The 18959-nt window shown below is 50.6% G+C and overlaps 4 protein-coding genes across 5 annotated transcripts; 3 read left to right on the top strand and 1 right to left on the bottom strand.

Moving 5' to 3' along the window:
* The first annotated feature begins 1178 nt into the window (after positions 1 to 1178).
* On the top strand, positions 1179 to 5543 carry LOC131210136 (ras-related protein Rab-8A). The gene is made up of 5 exons (XM_058203340.1): positions 1179 to 1986; positions 3717 to 3777; positions 3850 to 4054; positions 4130 to 4270; positions 4341 to 5543. The coding sequence occupies exons 1-5, from the start codon at positions 1863 to 1865 to the stop codon at positions 4434 to 4436; spliced, it is 627 nt and encodes a 208-aa protein (XP_058059323.1). The 5' UTR covers positions 1179 to 1862; the 3' UTR covers positions 4437 to 5543.
* Positions 5544 to 5666: 123 nt separating this feature from the next.
* On the bottom strand, positions 5667 to 18803 carry LOC131210135 (golgin subfamily A member 6-like protein 25). Its single transcript, XM_058203339.1, has 3 exons — positions 18676 to 18803; positions 7061 to 7389; positions 5667 to 6988 (listed from the first exon to the last, which is right to left on the bottom strand). The coding sequence occupies exons 2-3, from the start codon at positions 7338 to 7340 to the stop codon at positions 5763 to 5765; spliced, it is 1506 nt and encodes a 501-aa protein (XP_058059322.1). The 5' UTR covers positions 7341 to 7389; positions 18676 to 18803; the 3' UTR covers positions 5667 to 5762.
* LOC131210137 (peptidoglycan-recognition protein LB) lies at positions 8969 to 10779 on the top strand. The gene is made up of 3 exons (XM_058203341.1): positions 8969 to 9488; positions 10028 to 10351; positions 10418 to 10779. The coding sequence occupies exons 1-3, from the start codon at positions 9404 to 9406 to the stop codon at positions 10624 to 10626; spliced, it is 618 nt and encodes a 205-aa protein (XP_058059324.1). The 5' UTR covers positions 8969 to 9403; the 3' UTR covers positions 10627 to 10779.
* On the top strand, positions 14192 to 18677 carry LOC131210134 (trichohyalin). 2 transcript variants are annotated; one of them, XM_058203336.1, is made up of 8 exons: positions 14192 to 15242; positions 15476 to 15608; positions 15949 to 16038; positions 16332 to 16959; positions 17324 to 17362; positions 17612 to 17862; positions 17940 to 18156; positions 18227 to 18677. In XM_058203336.1, exons 1-8 carry the CDS (start codon positions 14192 to 14194, stop codon positions 18422 to 18424), a joined length of 2607 nt encoding a protein of 868 aa, XP_058059319.1. In that variant the 3' UTR covers positions 18425 to 18677. The 2 variants fall into 2 exon arrangements, with proteins under 2 accessions (XP_058059319.1, XP_058059320.1); XM_058203337.1 differs by lacking the exon at positions 17324 to 17362.
* Positions 18804 to 18959: the final 156 nt, after the last annotated feature.

Below are 18959 nucleotides of genomic sequence, written 5' to 3'. Positions count from 1 at the left end.
TCTTCGCTACCCTTTTCGCTGCTTTTTATTAGAGCAAAACAACGCACGGACCCGGGACACACAGGGGCTGACTGCTCAGGAAATTCAACAACATTCGCTACACAAAACAACAATCTGTGTTCGCCCCACACGCACCGCTCGCTGGCGAAATCAGGTGATTTTTCACTCGGTCGCTCTCGCTCTTTCGGCGCCCCGTCGCAGGCGGTCTCCTTCGCTCCCGCTATCTTCTGCGGATTTGCGCACTTTAGCTTTTCACTTCACCTCTGTTTGATTTTTCGCATTCTTCGCGTTACGCACTTTTGCCGCGGCCCAATCCCCAACTCGGCAAGGGGTGGCCAGCTCACCCGGTCTGGAGCGACAAACAATAACACCGTTTTGCAGTGGCCCACCGATGCCATCAATCCGAACCGCCGCGATGATTAATCACAGGTTACACCAAATGACCAATGGGCATTTCTCGCGAGTCGCGAGTGTTTTGCCGTTTATTTCCCCCATCGAACAGCTCCAGGCACGGAGAGATAAAGGGGTGTCTAAGACGTGGGGTGTCGAGACAAAGCCAATGCGACAACACATGCGACGGTACGGGACACTTGCTGGCTCCGGATTTCGATCGGAGCAACGATTGGGACACTGAGGGAACGTCGCTGAACTTGCTTCAATCGCACGCCACGCTTACACGCATTATTAGATTGGAACGGGGAACCGCTAATTGCACTTCACGATCCAGCAATTGGTGCTCCGAGCCCGTTCTGACTTACTTGGCCGAAATCGAAAGCCCGTTTGACAGACAGACACTTCGTTGCATTGTGAATTCACCACCCGCGGAATGGAGAGCTGCAGAGACAAACCGCACTATGGAGAATTTCAATAAGACAGGCGGACATAAACTTCCGAAGCATCCAACGCACGAAGCGCAATGTTAAAGTTTGGTGAAACTTTAATCGATATTATCCGCCGTTGTCACCGTCCAGGACGTTGACTGCCACAAATACCGCTTGCTTTTCATCATTCGATTTAAAATTATTCGAAAGTAGGAAACTTCTGTCCTACTACTTGACAGCTGTCACGTGTAGCTCGCAATGAACTCACCACGGCGATGACGTTACAACCACTACGAATCCAATCGCAGCGTAGCTACGGCGAAAAGAAACACATTCATCAGTCGAGCGGATATCTGAACGTCAAACCACAGCCCCATGCCCGACGAAGACGATTCAGACTAAAAAGGCTGAAAAGCGCCCACGGAACATTGTCCTCCGCCGCCTTCCTGTTGTCCTGTGCTGTGAGGCGAAAGTTTTTCGTTCGGTTCGTTTATTGATTGATCCTGCAATCCCTGATTGATTGGTGGCTGCGAACGGTGTGAGCACAGAGTGATTCAGCGGATAGAGAGAGAGCGCGATTGTGGTGGCCCAGACGACTTCGTGGAAGTCCCGTTTCGCGTTTGTCCGTCTTACTTTTTTGCGTTACGTTGCCTTTCGTTCATACCGCAGATTTTAGACGGTGCTGTTGGATAAAACGATCCACATTCGGTGTTACTTTCAACCGAAAGCAATCCGGCTTTGCTAATCGGCTAGCAGGCATTGGAAAATTTCATGCCCCCCCGTCACTACTCACCGCGCTACCTTGCAAATTTTCGTCACAAAGCCGAAGGAACACACCTCACGCCGCGGGGCCGCCTAGAGCGTACATGAGAATTGATTCTGCTGAAAGGCGTGAAAGTGTAGTTTCTCTAGTGAGTGGCCCGTCTTTCCTTGTTATCGGATCCGCGCCCCGTTCCATTGTGACCACAAGCGGCACACAAAGAGCAACAGTGTCAACGAACTGCGCCCGGTGTCCAGCCAGCGCCCAGCAGCCGTCGCGAAATGGCGAAAACGTACGACTATTTGTTCAAACTTTTACTCATCGGAGACTCCGGCGTCGGCAAAACCTGCATACTGTTTCGCTTCTCGGAGGATGCCTTCAATACCACATTCATCAGCACGATCGGTGAGTAACGCCCAAGGCCGCCGCCACGAGCCTTCCGACGTTCGAAAACGCTCCCCAAGAGCCCCACATAGCGCCCCTCCTACCCAGCGGTCTTATGACTCATGCACAGCGAACGGCAACGATCGTCATCGATGACGGTGTGTGCCACCTGTCGACACCCGGAAACACACAAGTTGGCCACAGTACGGTGCCGCCGGTGGCCTCCTTCATATCGATTCAGCAAAGATCAATCGTTTCCAACAGTTCCATCGGATCAGTGTCGGAACACCAGTTACTACTCGGAGGAATTTCCGATGATAGCAACCGCCTGGGCCGTGCCCGTGTTTCGCGATAAGAGCGTTTCGAAGTTGGCCTTATTTTTGAACCAATCGCGTGGCCAATCGGCTTTGTTGTGCTATGTTTCGTAAATAGACCCGAATGATAAGCTCGTGTCGGTTGTTTTAACGGAAATGACCTTATGCAGGAGATTCTGAAGTGCGCACTGGCCCAACAGCCCACCCCCCGGGACCGATAAACGGATCGTCTCCGGAATCGCCAAATTCTAAGAACACAGTGTACTCCCGAAGGAAGGAGCGAGGAACCGAAGAGCGACGCTCCTCGGGGGGCATGTTTTCTTACGCGTCCCCGGAAGCGAACGTCGGTGGCGTCTAAACCGTCTAGGAAATCGGATTCCTTTTGTGGGCTTGTCCGTACACGGGATGCTAACCGTGCCACCCGTGAGCTTCTGGTTTTTATGGAATGTTCCGATGACTCTATTTCTGGATCAGACACTTATAAGAAGCAACATCGTTCTTTATCATCGTTGATCGTTACTCATTCGATTGGGGAGGCTAAGCGTGTATCGTAGCAGGCCACGCTGCCACAAAGAGAGCTCTGCTTCGAATCTTGGTCGCCTACTGTGTGCCTTACTGGAACGCTTCCTACGATCGGTTGAATGGGATGCGCACTGCGACCATTTTCATTGCCCAATCCGTCCTTCGAGATTCGATAAGCTGAACGAACGCACAGACGCAAGAAATATGACCATTTGTTTGTGCTACATTCTAATGGTCTCTTATTTACTGTTTTAACGCGAAATATAAGGCGGCCGACCCTGGGGGAACTGGGATCGCGAGTGGGGAGCGTCGATGGTGGCAACCCGAATGACAATAGGATAAAAATATCTTTGCACATTTTAACTGCGCCGCATGCTCTCAACATCATTGCTGGTTGCGGGATTAGCGCGCCATTTGTCGCGGCCTCGCGGTTGGGATGCCTTCTTCGGTTCGGAGGAATGATATTGGCTCTGAGGAGCAAAAGTTGGCACCAAATTGCAAGCGGAGAACCGCACATGACACTGTGATGATCGCCAGTGCTTTCTGGTTAATTGAGTTACCGTGTGCACGATCGTTGACCTGGGAACTGGAGTTCTTCCAACACAACGGGGGAATCGGGCGTAAAAATGTCGACCTTGCTCGAGAGAGGCATCAGACGCATAGTTCAAAAGGTTATGGAATGAAATCGCTGCTCGAGGATACGCGCAGCCATCAACCGCCGCCGTTCCAGTTGGCGGAGCGCAAATAAGCGGACAACACTCCTCACTGCTCGAGTTTTTGATCGCAGCAAAGGGGAGGGCGCGTGTGTGTGGAGAGGATAGTACGATCGATTCGATCGATTGAACGATCTATAAGGAGCGAAACAAACCCCGTCGTTCGACACGCCGCGACTGATTATGCTTGTTTTTGTTTTAGGAATTGATTTCAAAATCAGAACGATCGATCTCGATGGGAAAAAGATCAAGCTACAAATTTGGTAAGTGATATGCGCCAGTGAGGCGAAAGTACAACAAATGACTAAAAGTCTGTTTTCCTTTCCGCACCGCAGGGATACGGCGGGCCAGGAACGTTTCCGCACGATCACGACCGCGTACTACCGGGGCGCGATGGGCATCATGCTAGTGTACGACATCACACAGGAGAAATCGTTCGAGAACATTAAAAACTGGATACGAAACATTGAGGAAAATGCATCGGCCGACGTGGAAAAGATGCTGCTCGGCAATAAGTGTGAGCTGAACGAGAAAAGACAGGTACGTGGCCGCCGCCCGCCGTGCATGATGTTTGCCGGTTGATGATCGTTTTCTTCACAATCACAATCATCACAGGTAACGCGCGTCCGGGGCGAACAGCTGGCTGTAGAGTACGGTATCAAATTCATGGAAACCTCGGCTAAGGCAAGCATCAACGTGGACGATGCGTTCTTCACTCTGGCACGTGATATTAAATGTAAAATGGAGAAACGGATGGTATGTTGTGTGTGACGGAACTCGCGACCGCTCTTGGTCTCAACCATTGTTTCCTATTGTATCCTTGCAGGAAGCAAACAATCCTCCGAAGGGTGGACACCAGCTAAAACCACAGGTGGAACCACGGAAGGCTCCCAGTTGGTTATCGAAATGCAATCTGTTTTGACCTTGTAGTAGTCTTATGGATAATTATTACTTTTTTATATAACACACTAAATAATAATAATAATTATTATTAAAACAATGTATGTAAACGGATAATGTCGAGACAAAAACAACCAACATAACGCAAATGATAAGACCCCCACAACACACACAGCTTAGAAGCATTCACATTCAGTCGTTGCATCGTCATTAAAAACAGAAACTTGATTAAAACGGCGCAAAATCAGGTGCAGCCACTCGGGGTGGACGTACGCGCTGGTGACCTTTTACGCGAACCCCAAATCGGATTAGACGACACCACCAGACGCTCGGCTGTCCGGTGCCCGGGCAATCGTTTTCATCGTTCAATCGCATAAATCCGTTCCAACTAACCTATCAACTTCTTTGATGCATCTTCCTTCTTTGGAACCATTGGACGACGATGGCGCAGAGGTCGTAAATGACTATCGCGTTGTGATAGAACTGTGCAAGGTTTGTGATGTGCGAATTCGATTTGTCCCTTTACGATTACAGAGTGTGTTACGAAATTACCCCCCTTTTTGCGATAGCCGTATGCGGTTAGTCGGCATGCAATATGGCTCAGCTAAATATATCTGAACGCGTGTGTTAATAGAGCTTTGCTTTCGTATATAACCACCTGGGGAGAAGCGCTGAATGCAGCGTTAGCAGCTGGCAAAGGAACTGTCGCTCAATTCACAAACCCTCGGGAGAAGATAGGCTCGCGTCCCGCGGACACTCATCTACACCATTCCATCAACGAGAACAGTGACGGCGCATTGGCCGTCGAGACCAGGCACGACCAAGTCGTGTGGCTAAAATGTAACTTCCGTTCGCTTCCGTTTAATTTGCGTCCGTTTTGATGGACGGAGCAGATTCCAAACTGTGCACGAAGAAACTCCTCACGTCTGAACGCTGTGCGAACCGCGGCGGCCGCAATACGACAGGTTTTCTAGCCGTTATCGACATAACATCCATTCATACCAAACCACAAACACACACACATCGAGGAACCGAAACTCTTGTAGGTCTTTTTTTCTTGAAATGGTGAAAATAAACGACATAAGGGGAACATAAACTTGTGGGCAGGAAATGGAAGAGAGGAAATTCAATAAAACGAAACGTAAAAAAAAAGAAGAACACGTCCTTTTTGCTTCAAAAAGTTACTCAAAAGGCATTTTTTCTAAAAAGTGTACAAAATATTCTCCCAACGTAGATCACACACTATAGTAGTTGAAAATTTGTTTAAAAAACCGCGTATTCCTAGCTTCCTAAATATCGAGTTCACCATCGAATGGCAGTGGACGGACATTGTCACTTGTGGTCGCTCCTAACACCATGCTACCTTTTTTCGGCCAAACCTCGGCACAACCAGAGCCTCCGGTTCGGCATTCGTCCCCCGTTTGTCCGGAAGCAGTCGTGTCGCGTCGCGTGTCTTACTTCCGGTCGACGGTACACCGAAGCTCGGATCGTCAAACGGAAAGATGCTGCTGAAGGTACTGCTTCGTTGCGAGCTTTGGGTCGAGGGGCGTCTAACCTCCCGATCGCGATCCCTATGCTGACCCCCTCCGTTGGTGGAGGTTTCACACTCATCGCGCGATTTCTCCGACATTAGCGCCTTCAGTCGTTGATTCGCATTTTCGATCGCTTTGATGTGCTGCTCGCGTACCTCGATCAGTTCGCGCTGTCGTTTGGCGCACTCGATCAGCTTCGCCTCGAACTCCATCAACCGGTCCTCGAGCAGACAGCGCAGCTGCTGCTCCCGGATAATGGCCTCACTGTTCCACTTGTCTTCCCACTTGGCCAGATTGTGTTTCGCTTCCGACTCGTACATGTTTTCGATCGCCGTCTGCTGTTCCACCTCCAGATCCAGCTGAAGCTGGAACTTGCGGCTCAAATACTTGATACCGTCCGTACTATCCGTGGCCGCCGGGTTGTCCAGGCTGATGCGCTGCAACAACAGCAGATCGTGCCGCAGATCGGTGCGCACCGCTTCGGAGCGCTCGCGCAGCAGCATCTTGATGCGCCTCAAGTTATGCATCGCCATTACACGATCGCGTCGCCGATCGTTATACACACGCAACGCTTCCAACTCCTTGGCCATCTCTTCCTTTTTCGTCTTCAACCGCACCTCGTACATGTTTAGTTCGTTCGTTTCGTGTTCGCGCGTTTTCAGCTCGGCCATGTGCACCTCCTGCAGGCTGCGCAGTTCCTTAATCTCCTGTTCCCGCATGCGGCTCTTCTCCAGCAAGCGTTCCTCCCGGTGGCGCACCTCTTCGTGGAGCCGCAAATCACGCTCCTGCTGTTCGCGGCGATCTTGCTCATCCTGCAGCTGCAGCTCGACCTGCCGGTCGATCCAGTTCAGTTTGGCCATCGCCTGGTGCGGTGACCGCGAATCCATGATGACACCATCGCGATCGACCCCAGAACGCCATTTACTGTACAGGTTGGCCTCGAGATCGATGCGCTTCTTCGCTTCCTCCGCGTTCTGTATCCGAGCCCGGACACCTTCCAGAATTTCGGTCGACAATGCTTTCGGCTTCGGACGCGCTATATCTGGGTGGGTGTGAGAAAAAACTGCCGTGAGGTGGGAGATTACAAAAACAGAATAAGATCACAGTGCCCTACCGTCCATTTCCTTTTTAAGCTGTTCATTTTCCCGCGCTAGCAGTTCTTTCAGCCGTTCCCGTTTGGTGTCAAGGGCTTCCGCTTTGCGCTTGTCGTCCTCCCGCTTCCGGAGCGCTTCTTCCGCCTCGCGGTAGTACTGTGGGGTGGTCCAGGACTCGAACCGGCTGGTAATGCGGCCCCACTGGTCATAGTAACGCTCGACGGCCGCCGACTTTTGGTACTTAATTTGCTCCGCTTCACGGCGCTTAACCAGAGCTGCCTGTAACTTTGCGCTGCGCATTCTCAGGGTCCGTCGACGATTGTGGCATTCGAATCACTTCCGCTTTAGGCTGGGAAACGAAAATAAGCGGAGGATACAGAAAAACGGGTTGACTACGCGGTCACTCCTTGCATGCGTGCCCAAAAGGGGATTCTCGCGGAAGAGATAGCGAAATAACGTGTAAACAAGTGCTGTGCGGCCTACTTCGACTGAGGCGCTAAAGCCAATAAGATGACCGTGGCAAACTAAACAACTTGACTCCGCACGCACTGGTAGTCTGCTATGATGGAAACAGAGGAAAGTTACAGCACGACTCTGGCGGTTTCGCTATGCTGTAACTTCATACTTGAGTACACCTAATATTGTTTGTTTGTATTTCTAATCAGTTTGTAATACAGAGTGAGTCACATAAATATGCTACTGTGGCCAAAAAATAACGAGAACCACTTGTCTTCGATTGATTGTTTGATTAGTGGAGAGATAAATCCTTAGTACAACTTCCTCATGTTGTTTTTGCATTACGACTAACCTACCTGACCTAACATCATGGGACCTCTGGCTATTCGCTAAAATTGCTGAATTCCCGATATTCCGGCCACAGTAGTACATCGTACTTCGTCTAAGCAATGAAAAGTCCTTCAACCATGATTCAGCACAATTTATCGTACAATAAACGTCGCACGACTGGTATTCGGCAGTCAAACAAAAACGATAGCGCCTTCTTCTCCCGTTTGCAACTGATTTGTAAACATTCAAACAGATCGGATTTTTCAAAGAAATTACCCAACACACTTTACCAATGATAAGAATGTGATTTCCAATGATTCATTACACCACGGTAGCTGCGTACATTTAATTTCTTGATTACGCGATAACAAATGTCATTAAAGCCCCGTGCCGATAACAACTAGCGACAGATAAGTCCAAAAAATGGTCAACCATCAATGAGTGAGTATTAAAATTGGTACACAAATGAGAATATGATTTCAGGCTTATCAATCAGTCCTGAGCCCTTCACAGACAAAATGTCATGCTGCGTTGGCAAATCGTAGTTCACATTGGCCCGAATCATTGTTGTTTGTTTGTTTGTTTGAATGTTTAAAGAGTCTTTAGGCCTTTCGGCCCTTTCGCCTCTGCCGGGAGGTTGGGACATTCTAGAGACTTTGGGCGGCCCGAATCATTGGCCCACGTCTGCGTTGGTGAATGAATGAAAGAGCTCTCATCAATCGAAGCGAGGATTTCCGCACCTGGTCCAGTGTCCAGGGTTGTCTTTCGTTGCCATCCGATCCGAGCGTAGAGCACGGCACTCTCCCACGATCGAGAGACGGTGAATCCCCGCGGAATCACGCGCCGGGAAATCGCTCGTTCGTCCGTAATCGTTAGCGCGAGAACAGGTTGGTCAATGGGTAAGTAAGGCTGTGGTTTGAAGACTTATTTTCGAATACTTGTTTGCTTTTCGTTTCAGGTTTAAAACAAAACAACATACCAAGGATGCTTCATTACCCGTTGATCCTCCCTCGATCGATCCCTTTCGCTCATGTGCTCCTGCTTGTCCCGCGAAGGGTGTTCATCCCTCGGACACACGCAAAGGGGACTTCATTCGCGCTCGCACTATCGCTTGAAACTCTCGCAATATCAGTCGCGATGGGGTGGTTTTCACAGCCGCACGGTGCAATGTCGCTCCTAGTTACGGGCACTATTTAAACGCCGGTGACATGGCTGCTACCAACGCAGTATCGTTTCAACCAGCGAGCGTGTCGCAAAATCAGCGTTCGAATTAGGCTATCAACCGGCGAGGCCCGAAGAAGAAAAAGGGCAACCAAATAAACACTAACCGAGTGTTTATTTGCAAATAACCGAAAAAAAAACCCGTCACACAGGCAGATAAAGAGCCGCCAGACAGTAACGGCCCGGCACGGCAGACAGTGATTTGTTTGATTAGCGCGTGGAGTGGTGTGTCCGCGGAATTAGTTTGAAAGCTCATTGCGAGTCGTGTGTGCGATCTGCAAATCTGGTATGGAACAGTGTCGCCGTGTTTAACGAAACAATCGATCGCCGAAGAGTGCTGTAAAACACACCGAAACATGGTGCTGGTAAAGAGATTCTGTTTGTACATTAGTGCGTTCGTTGGCGTGTTGCTGTACGTTGTGGTGGACAGCAAAGCATGTGGTAAGCAGCGTTCGAATTGTGAACGAGTTTTACGCGATGACTCCTCACAAAAATCCCCTTCGCGAGAGGCGTGGGAGCCCGACCGCCCGAAAGCAATGCATCTAAAGGGTTCATAATTTGTGCCAGCAAAATTTATAGTACAATATGATGAGTTCCACCACTGACAAACTGTATCGTTTCCGGGGGCCTAACGGTTGCATCTTATCACGCCCTTGACCTGCATATGGCGAAAGAATGCTTGATTCGAGCGAACGTCACTAGGAAATCAATTTGCTCAAGTGCTCGTGCACATACAGAGTTAATTAGGCGTGCCCAACATTAGGTGACGGAGTGCAGCTGATCAAACAGATAAATGTTCAGAAGCTCACTGAAAATGAGCAGCCACAGATAAGACGACCGTGCGGCGGGAGTTGTCGTTGTTGCTTTTTTTATGTGAACAACAAGACACAACCTTCCCCGTTCGATCGCGATCGCGTTACAAGCTTGCTCGGGGCTAGCTAATGATGCTCAGCTGTTGCTTTGCTCACTGTTCCCAACAGACCCACCGCCGTACGTGAATCGCAGCTTCTGGGACGCAAAACCCCCCAAACTGATCGAACGATTTGCCGGACCCATTCCGTACGTTATCATCCACCACTCGTACCAGCCGGCGGCGTGTAACAGTAAGCTGGAGTGCATCAAAGCGATGCAATCGATGCAAAAGTTCCACCAGGACGTGCGCAGTTGGAACGACATCGGCTACAGCTTCGCCATCGGTGGCGATGGACGGATATACCAGGGGCGAGGATTCAATGTCGTCGGTGCTCATGCGCCCCGCTACAACGACAAGAGTGTCGGAATTTGTCTGATCGGTGATTGGATCGGTAAGTGCCTCAGTTGGGCTGAGAAGCGGTCAAATCACTCCAATCACTCTGTTTTATCATTCGCAGCGGAATTGCCACCCAAAACGATGCTCGCCGCTACGGAAACCCTCATCGAATACGGCGTCCGAAACGGCATCATCGCCCAGAACTACACGTTGCTCGGGCACCGGCAGGTTAGGAGCACGGAATGTCCCGGTGATAGGCTGTTCGAAGAGATCAAAACGTGGCCACACTTTTCTCCGATGACCGACGTCGGCGATAAAAATAATGTATGACCCGATCGGGTAGACGGGTAACGACTTTTGCCGAACAGCATTCCTAGCATATCCTGCGCAAAGTATTAGTGTTGATGAGAAGAGGTATTGATAAATATGGTATGTTGTTCATATGAATGTTCCTTCAAAATACAGGGCTTCAGGACAAGCTTAAGAAAGTGAAATTTACGATCATTTTATATTGTTAAGAATGCTACCCTTTATGGTGTTTATCTTCACGCGCAGCACAAACAGCTGATAAGCATTCTCAAGTTCGTGCGTGCCAGACATAGCGCGATCGGTAAACAAAGAAAGAAAACTACGATTGCCTAACGTACGCCTAAAGTTGTTACGCGTGTGTTTACCTTGTGGTCCCATTAGCGAGGGGGGGCACCGAGATCGTGAGAAAGGAAACACGTCTCTCATTTTCACGAAATATCCTACGCATTCTAGCAAAACATGCACAGCCAGCCAGAGAGAGAGAGGATCGCATCGGATTATAAATTTAGCTTCGCTTCTCTTGTGCGCACGGAGCGCACACGAGTGAGAGGATCGTGAAAAATTGGTGGGAAAATTGGGAAAAACCACCTTATGCGAGAATGCGCCATTACGAACCGGTGGTCGAGCAGGTCTCTCGGAAAATTCGCCACTTTCGCTCGCTTTCGTCCGGATGGTATTCTACCGCTGCCGATCAGTCGTCGAAGATCGCTCCCGCTCTGCGGCGGTTTGTCGTAAATCACCCCGGGGCCCTTCAGTTTCAGGGGGCAAAATAGTAAAAAAGCAGTTTCAATAGAGTAAAGAGCCAAGAGGTACCAGAGACCCCGAGTCGATTTTGCATAACTTGTCACACAGGACGAGCTACAGTGGGGAAGGCCGTGTTCCGTCGCGTGACGCAGGAGGCCCGCGTGTGTATGTGTGTGCGGCGATCGGGAGTGTGCAAAACTCCATTCACGATTGCATTCTCCTTTTTTTCGTGCGTTTGCCAAATTCCGTGTCGTAACGAAGCGAAGGCAAGAAAGAAAGAAAAGTCGTCCCGCATTCATCAACACTTTCGCAAGAATTTCACGTCCCGCGAAATGATGTGTACTTGTGTCTGTGTGTGTGCGTAGATCACCAACCCGCCGTCGGTGTGTGAGTGAGAATGATCGCGAAGGGATCGGGAAAACGGCGGCGATCACTTTTCCGACCCCAACGAGATGGCTCACTTTAATGTCTGCGAAGTGCAGTTCAATGGTTCACTAAAAGTAAAAGAAAAACAAGGTGTGTATCTGCGTGTGTGACGTGGGTTGTGGCCCAGAGAACGACACCAGAGAAAAAAGCGGAAACCAAAGTGCGAGCAAAAGGAATACGCCCGTCGCAGTCGGTGACGGCGGAATTCGACGCGTTGACCTACTTTGAAATGAGTGAAATTTTCAACATTTCGTCGCGTACATCCGTCTTTTGGTCCTTTTGGCTAGTAGCTCGCGATCGCAGCAACCAGCGCCGCCAGTCGACGAAGACGACAGCGTAATGGCGGTCGAAGACTTGTAGATGAAGTTTAGTGGAACACGCAGAACATGGCTTGTTATTTTTACATCTCAATGCAGTCGTCGCCACCGAAAACGAATAAACCATAAACAATACGCCCACCCGCACACACACATACACCTATTGCACACGAGACACATGGCCACGGTGACGTCATTTGGGAAAATTAATTAAACGATGAGCGCGATTGTGTGCGTTCTCTCTTATTTTAAGATCACAATAAAGCACAATAACTCAGCGAGAGAGGAGACGATCGTCTTCCAACGTGTCAAGGACCGCCGGCCCCGTCAGAACCAGGGTTAAATTTTGTCGGAACATTAAAACTAATCCTGGCCGCGGCGGTGATGGCCGCGGAGTAGTTTTATTGCAATGGGCTGGTTGCTATTGGCCTTCAGTCGCCAGCATCACACCAGCAGCAGGCAACCTTCGCTCCTCGTCACGTTCGGCACGATCGCGCAGTGGGCGAGGAGTGGCGGTACCAAAACTGTTCTCTTGACCTTAACTTTTCAACTATCGTTCGCAGCCAGAGGAAGGAAAATCGTACTTATTTCGTTGAAACTATCCTACGAACAGGTGATTGTCCCATTAAGTACTGTTGGTGGCATTTGTTGACACATTTCGATTCTGAAATTAAACCCCTAAACGCTGAGACATCTAAATAATAAATTTATTCACTTCACAACGAGACCCGGCTGAGGGTGACCCTGACAGGGAAGGGTAATTAGATCTGTTAGATGGCCATTGTACGGCCAATCAAGACATGGAGACGCCTCATTGGTCACCACGAGCATCTACGCATCAGCGAACGTTCAATGTCGTTACCGAAGATGATGATCAACGAGGGGTTGTTAGAATAATTATTACGCGCCGCTAAGGTGCAGCACTCTGTCCCTTTTATAGAGGTTCCATTTTTGGTAAATACCCTGCTTGGAGGTGGGGCTAATGAAGTGCATTTGTCGAATGCATTTATTCGTACGCTGCAGTTCCCGTCGGGCAACGGTGGCGCGTGCACAACTTCTTTTTCGTTAAAGTGAAGGTTGCTATCCTTAGGTTAGTGTAGTTTTAGATTAGTTGCAGAGGTGGCCAAATGCTGCTGATTAGACCGAAATATCCAACTTTTTCCCACACGCTTTTGCGTGGCGCCCGTTGTTGTGACAAGATGCGGCAATGAGTTAAGATTATCACTTTATTTGGCACCCGAACAAGAACGGGACCGAGCGTGCTCTGGCGCGGCAGGGACAGTATCAAAAATTCCACTACTACCGGATGGTATTTCGGTACGATTGAGTCATGGTTAGCGCAGCTCGTGGCGTCAATAATCGTCGCCACGTACATAAGTGTGCGACATTTTCCTTTTCTCCGTTTTCACGAGGATCTCTGGCTCTCGGAATCGGAAAGAGGTGGTTTTTGCAAAGCGTGTCCAGTGGGACGCATTATGGGACAGTACGTAACTGCGACCTACGAGGGATCTCGACGCACCGTTGTCTTGGCTGTCGTACATTTACCGGCACGTTTATATTTATACCATCCGATGAATAAGATGTATTTATACACCGCCACACCTCTGCGCACCGATGACCGACGGTCAAAAGACGGATGTACTTCGGACCATCCTCAAAGCCGGACGTCACCGGGATCAGTGCACAATCCGAGAGACGATCGGAAAGCGGCACACGACAGCGACGGACTCGAAAACACCGTTCATTACTAATGTAGCAAGCAAAAAGAAGCTTTTCGAATGATGATCCACTCGTGATAATCTAAGCACGGGATTTCGCGACGCGCCCTTCACGACGGGACACCCTCCGTGCCCTCGTCAATCTATTTTAATCGTGACCGTTGTTGTCGTGTGTTTTCGGTAATAAATTATGCTTATTTTTGCCCAAAGACTCAGTGCCGTCAAACGTCATACGCGACGCGGTTTCGATCGTAAGACTGAAAGTGAATCAGAGAGTGCTTAGACAGTGAGTGAGGCCATCGTCACGGGCGTTTTACTTCGCATCACACAAAGTAGCCCGGAGACGCCAAAAACGGTTGCTGCGCGCGCTGCCCCCCAGTGATGCCGGTGAATAGTCGCCCGCCTTGGCTGAAGGACCGTCTCGAGACGGTCAACAAGAACGTTCCGCCGGCGTGGGCCCGCAAACCCACACCTGCCACCGACACCAAGGAGTCGTCACCGTCCTCCAAATCGAGCGCAGAATCGTCTCCGGCAGCTGCCGTCAGTGCTGCAACCCCAACTAAAACCATGGCAACGGTGAAAAAGCCGACACCAACTACGGCCGCGGCCAAAGAAAATGGTGAAACGAAAGCACCCACAACGACTGCCAAGCTGCAGTCGAAGGAAATCAAAGTGCCGGTTGTGGTGGCCCAGAAGAAACCGGTGGCACCTCCACTGACCAAGCCCGAGCAGAAGGTGGGTCTCAAAAACACCACCCCGGTCATGACGGTTCTAAGGGAGCCGGCCAAGCCAAGATCGGCGCCGGCGGTGGCTCCCGCCACCAAGAAGCAACCGGTGCCGGAGTCCGACGACGACGAGGAGGAGGAAGAAGAAGAGCTAGAAGAAGAAGAGGAGGAAGAGGAGGAAGAGGGAAGTACGGAATACGAAACGGAAACCGAGTCCGAGGAGGAACCGCCTCCACCCAAGCCGGCGACGGCCGCCCGAAAGCCCGAACCCAGCCAGGTCGCCAAGAAAGTAGGCGCTGATGCCACAACGACGCCACCACCGAAGCTGCCCGTGCAGCTGCGCAAGGTAACGCCAACCAAAAGTCCCGACAAAACGGACACCGACAGCAAGGCGTCGTCCAAGTCACCGTCGGAAAAGTCCGCCTCGCCGGAACCGAAAACTTTCGTGCGGCCACCACTGAAGAAGATCGTGCGCCCGCAGCAGGAGGCACCGGTGAAGGAGCGGTCGGTTTCACCCGAACCGGCCAAGAACTTCCGCGTGCAGCTGCGCAAGGTACCCTCGAACCTGAAGGCACCACGGGTGAAGGAGAAACTGCCGGAAGTGCAGCTGAAGAAGGTCGAGAAGCCCCTGCTGGAGGACATCCCGAAGAAGGAGGAAGCCTATCCGCACAAACCGTCCACGCTCCGGTCGGAAAGCAGCAAGCGAAGTAAGTACCATGCGGGCGCGCCCACGCCCAAAACAACACGACCTTGGTCTGAAAACCCTAAAACCCATGGCCGTCGCCGCGGCTTTGGCCCGCTTTGCGTAGATTACGAGGGCACTATTTCCGTTGCCTGCGTTTATCGCGCAATAAGTGGTTCCCCTTCTTTTGCTAATTTGCTATCGGATCGCACCAATTCGGAAGCTCTTCATCATTTCATTCATTCACTTCATTTTCAGTTCCTCCGCCCCCGCCGATGCCAAAGTCGAATATACCGCCACCGCCGCCTCCTCCACCGGGCATGAAACCTCCGGCGGACTTCCAAAAGGGCGAGATATCCGACAAACAGAAGGAAGTGTTGGATAAACTGAAGTAAGTTGCCCTGCACGGGGTGCCACCGCTGCTGGGAGGGAAGGACAACACGTACACACACAAGCGCACACGTATCCTGAGCCCGGCCATTGGTTACCGTCCGGGAGCACGCTTCCGCATCGCATGTTTCGTCCTTTTCGTAGTTCCTTCCTAGTTCTTTCTGTAGAGCGTATCTTCCATTGCTAGCATCGCGCAGCGCACCACATCGGGATTCGGAATCACTAAACCACACCTGTCGCTAACACCCCGGGTTCGGCCTGTTCGTGAATCGTCGAATGTCCGCGACTAACAACTAATCCGATGTTATCCCTTTTCTATGAATCTTCCCCCTTTCTTGCAGACGGCGTCCGCGTCGGCGACCGGATTGGTCCGACATGATGAAGGAAGTAGAGCAGGGAAGGAAACTGAGACACGTTGACTGTAACGACAGGTACTCCCGACGACGGCGAGCTGCGTCCGAAAAGAGTCCCCAAAACGCCCCCTTTAGCCCAATTAATATGTCTCGTCTTGTCCCCTGATCCCTGATTGTCCGCTGTCCACCATCTGGCCGATCGAAGAGTTACACAATGCTGTTGTGTTATGTTTGTTGTATGTGTGCCGCACGATGATCGATTGTTCGCCAAAAATAGCTACCTCCTCTCTAGATCTTTAAGCAGCCTCACAATGACGCATGGTGTGTAATGGTTCGCTTTGTTTCCTTCCTTTCACGCGGCCCTCCGATAGGTCACATCCGATCATTAACTCGAAGTCGATCACCAAAGTGAAGGATCAGTTCATCTTCGAGACAGAGAAGGCGACGGCCCACAATCAGCTGCTGAAGCAGATCCAGGGTGGTGTCATGCTGAAGCCCACCAAATGTAACGATCGCAGCAAGCCCATACTGGGCGGGTTACGCAAGTTCCGCCGCCAAATGACTCTCGAGGAGCAGCTGGCCAAGTCGGAATCACGCGCCAACATGGAAGCACCGCCAGCGGACGAAGAGGAAGATGAACTGGACGATATCGACAAGGTTCGCGATGACCTGCAGAGCACGAAACAGATGTTGGCCCACGAACTGCGCAACAATGAGGCGATGGAGCGCGAAAATAAGCGGCTCCAAGCGCGCGTCCAAAACCTGGAGGCGGAACTGTCCCGCGAGCGCTGGAATCCGATCAGTGGCGAGGAGAAAACGACCCTGGCTGGACCGCAGGGTGATCTGATCAAGTCGCTCAAGGACGAAGCACTGGAAGCGCAGCAACAGTCCAAACAGCTGGAGCAAAAGTACCAAACGGTGGCGAAGGAACTGGACACGGCCTACAAGCAGGTCGACGAGCAAAAGCGCAAGATTGTCGAACTGGAGCGGAAACTACAGGTAAAGGGATGGTCACGGGGACCAAACAACTAATGAGGGATCGAAGGGATGTTCATCTAGCTTTGGCAGCGGCGGCGTTTCGGTCGAAACAACGGGGTTTTAACATTTGGTATGCGATTCAAATGTAACTAACTGGACGGCACTGGAGCGCACGACTAATCTAGGGGCCCAGCACCGTGGCCGCAGAGGATGCCTACTCGGCGAACGACCGAAGGAAAAACGGGGCCCCTTGGTCCTTGCGCCTTCAACATCACCGCTTTGAGCGCCGCTTGGAATATGTTGCTTACGAATTTACGAACTGGGCACACCCAACTGTAACCGCAGCGCTAATTATGGTTCTATGTTGCTATCGTTTTAATCGCAGTGCTTAACGGACGATGACTTCTACTTGAACGAACCGCAGGTAATGAACCACACAGGGTTGTGGAGATGTTGTGTCGTAGAACCCATTTGGACAGAGCAAACCTAATCTAACCCAATCGAAGTAGCGCCCTGTGTGCGATCTAGTAGCTCCGTTTTTAAAAGCTTCACGGCGTTTGTGACTGTTTGCTAACAGAGTGTGCCATGAAACACACACCGCGAACGTGTGAATCGTGACAGCATATTGATGAATGATTAATGATTAATGTTGGCTTGGCTTGGCTTGGCGCAGGGAATCACCGATGATCGTCGGGCAACCGAGTCGGCCCAAAAGGAAAGCTCGCCGGAACTGGAGCCTGAAGTGGAAGAAGAAGAGGAAGAAGAGGACGAAGAGAAGAAGGCGGAAAAGGCGACCAAACGGCTGAACCGGGAGGTGAACATGCTGCAGGCTCGCCTGACGCGACTAAAAGAAAAGCAGGAGGAAAAGCATGCCGAACGGCAGGCACTCAAGTACGCAATGAAAACCAACCAGTATGCCCTCAAGTAAGTGCTTTTTGATCTGGCCATCGACCGTCCGGCAGGCGGAACGTGTAGGAATAACTAACATTTCTTCCTTGTAGAGCTGAAAATAAAAAATATAAGAAGCTGCAGAAGGAAGTGGACAAAATGGCAGCGATGATGAAGATGGAAGATGACGACGAAAGTGCGGAACCGAAACAGGTTGCACCGGAGGAACCGGAAGAGGACCAGGAACCCGAAGAGGAGGAGGACGAAGAGGAGAGCGAAACCGAGGAGTCTGAATCGGAGAGTGAGAACGAAAGCGAAAATGAAGCAGAAGTAAGTATCATTCGCGCCATCAAGTGCATCGCGCAATGTGTAAAAATTGATGATGTCCCGTCACTTTCAGGACGCACCGGACGAGAAAAAGAAGATTAACCTTGAACCGAGGGTCAAACGGCACGAAGGTCGGCTTGCTTCACTGAAGAAGGGCAACTATCTGCTGCAGGCCAACGTCGATCGAATCAGGGATGAGATCAGCAAGGTTCGGGAAGAATGCTGCACTTTGCAGGCGGATCTGGACGCGGTCATAGCCGACTTGGGTTGATCATACTGTAGATAATCGCTAGGGAGCTAGGAAAATGCACTTCTCGCCGGCACCCGGCACGGGGTACTCCTACGTATCGTAGCTGTACACGTCCAAAAGATTATTCCCTTCAGAGTGCCCATGATTCATGTGCGTCAATACACAAACGCAAAGCTTTTGAACAATCTATCTATCGATCTTTCATGCGAATACAGGAAGCGGTATTTTTGTACATCGATATTTTCGTATACACGCTAATGAATAAAACATACCTTTACGTACAAAACGTGGCCCAATCGGGCTTTATCACTTCAAAACAAACTAAAGAAACTAAGTATTCAACAGAAAGAAATATTAAACGCAAACGCAAATAGAAAACGCTAACAACTCAACGTTTTGTTTTGGATGGATAAACAAAAGCCAGCTGTCAAAAGTGGCGCCGGCGCAGTGACCGTAAGGAGACCATGCAGCACAAACTCACCACACCGATTTTGAAAGCGTGGTGAATTTCAACTCGAATTTCATCACGATTAATTAAAGGTTCCATTGTGTTTAA

This window comes from Anopheles bellator, chromosome 2, assembly GCF_943735745.2.
Source record: "Anopheles bellator chromosome 2, idAnoBellAS_SP24_06.2, whole genome shotgun sequence".
Classification (NCBI taxonomy): Eukaryota; Metazoa; Arthropoda; class Insecta; order Diptera; family Culicidae; genus Anopheles; species Anopheles bellator.
This window is presented reverse-complemented; position numbering and strand designations above follow the sequence as displayed.

Bases quoted from the DNA above. Each gene is read 5' to 3' on its own strand.
- LOC131210136 (XM_058203340.1), top strand. From the start codon at position 1,863: ATGGCGAAAACGTACGACTATTTGTTCAAACTTTTACTCATCGGAGAC. The intron at 3,778-3,849 runs GTAAGTGATATG...TCCGCACCGCAG, and splicing joins AAGATCAAGCTACAAATTTG to GGATACGGCGGGCCAGGAAC. The intron at 4,055-4,129 runs GTACGTGGCCGC...CAATCATCACAG, and splicing joins AGCTGAACGAGAAAAGACAG to GTAACGCGCGTCCGGGGCGA.
- LOC131210135 (XM_058203339.1), bottom strand. From the start codon at position 7,340: ATGCGCAGCGCAAAGTTACAGGCAGCTCTGGTTAAGCGCCGTGAAGCG. The intron at 6,989-7,060 runs GTAGGGCACTGT...ACACCCACCCAG, and splicing joins GCTTAAAAAGGAAATGGACG to ATATAGCGCGTCCGAAGCCG.
- LOC131210137 (XM_058203341.1), top strand. From the start codon at position 9,404: ATGGTGCTGGTAAAGAGATTCTGTTTGTACATTAGTGCGTTCGTTGGC. The intron at 9,489-10,027 runs GTAAGCAGCGTT...TGTTCCCAACAG, and splicing joins GGTGGACAGCAAAGCATGTG to ACCCACCGCCGTACGTGAAT. The intron at 10,352-10,417 runs GTAAGTGCCTCA...TATCATTCGCAG, and splicing joins TCTGATCGGTGATTGGATCG to CGGAATTGCCACCCAAAACG.
- LOC131210134 (XM_058203336.1), top strand. From the start codon at position 14,192: ATGCCGGTGAATAGTCGCCCGCCTTGGCTGAAGGACCGTCTCGAGACG. The intron at 16,039-16,331 runs GTACTCCCGACG...GCCCTCCGATAG, and splicing joins CACGTTGACTGTAACGACAG to GTCACATCCGATCATTAACT. The intron at 17,363-17,611 runs GTAATGAACCAC...GGCTTGGCGCAG, and splicing joins TCTACTTGAACGAACCGCAG to GGAATCACCGATGATCGTCG.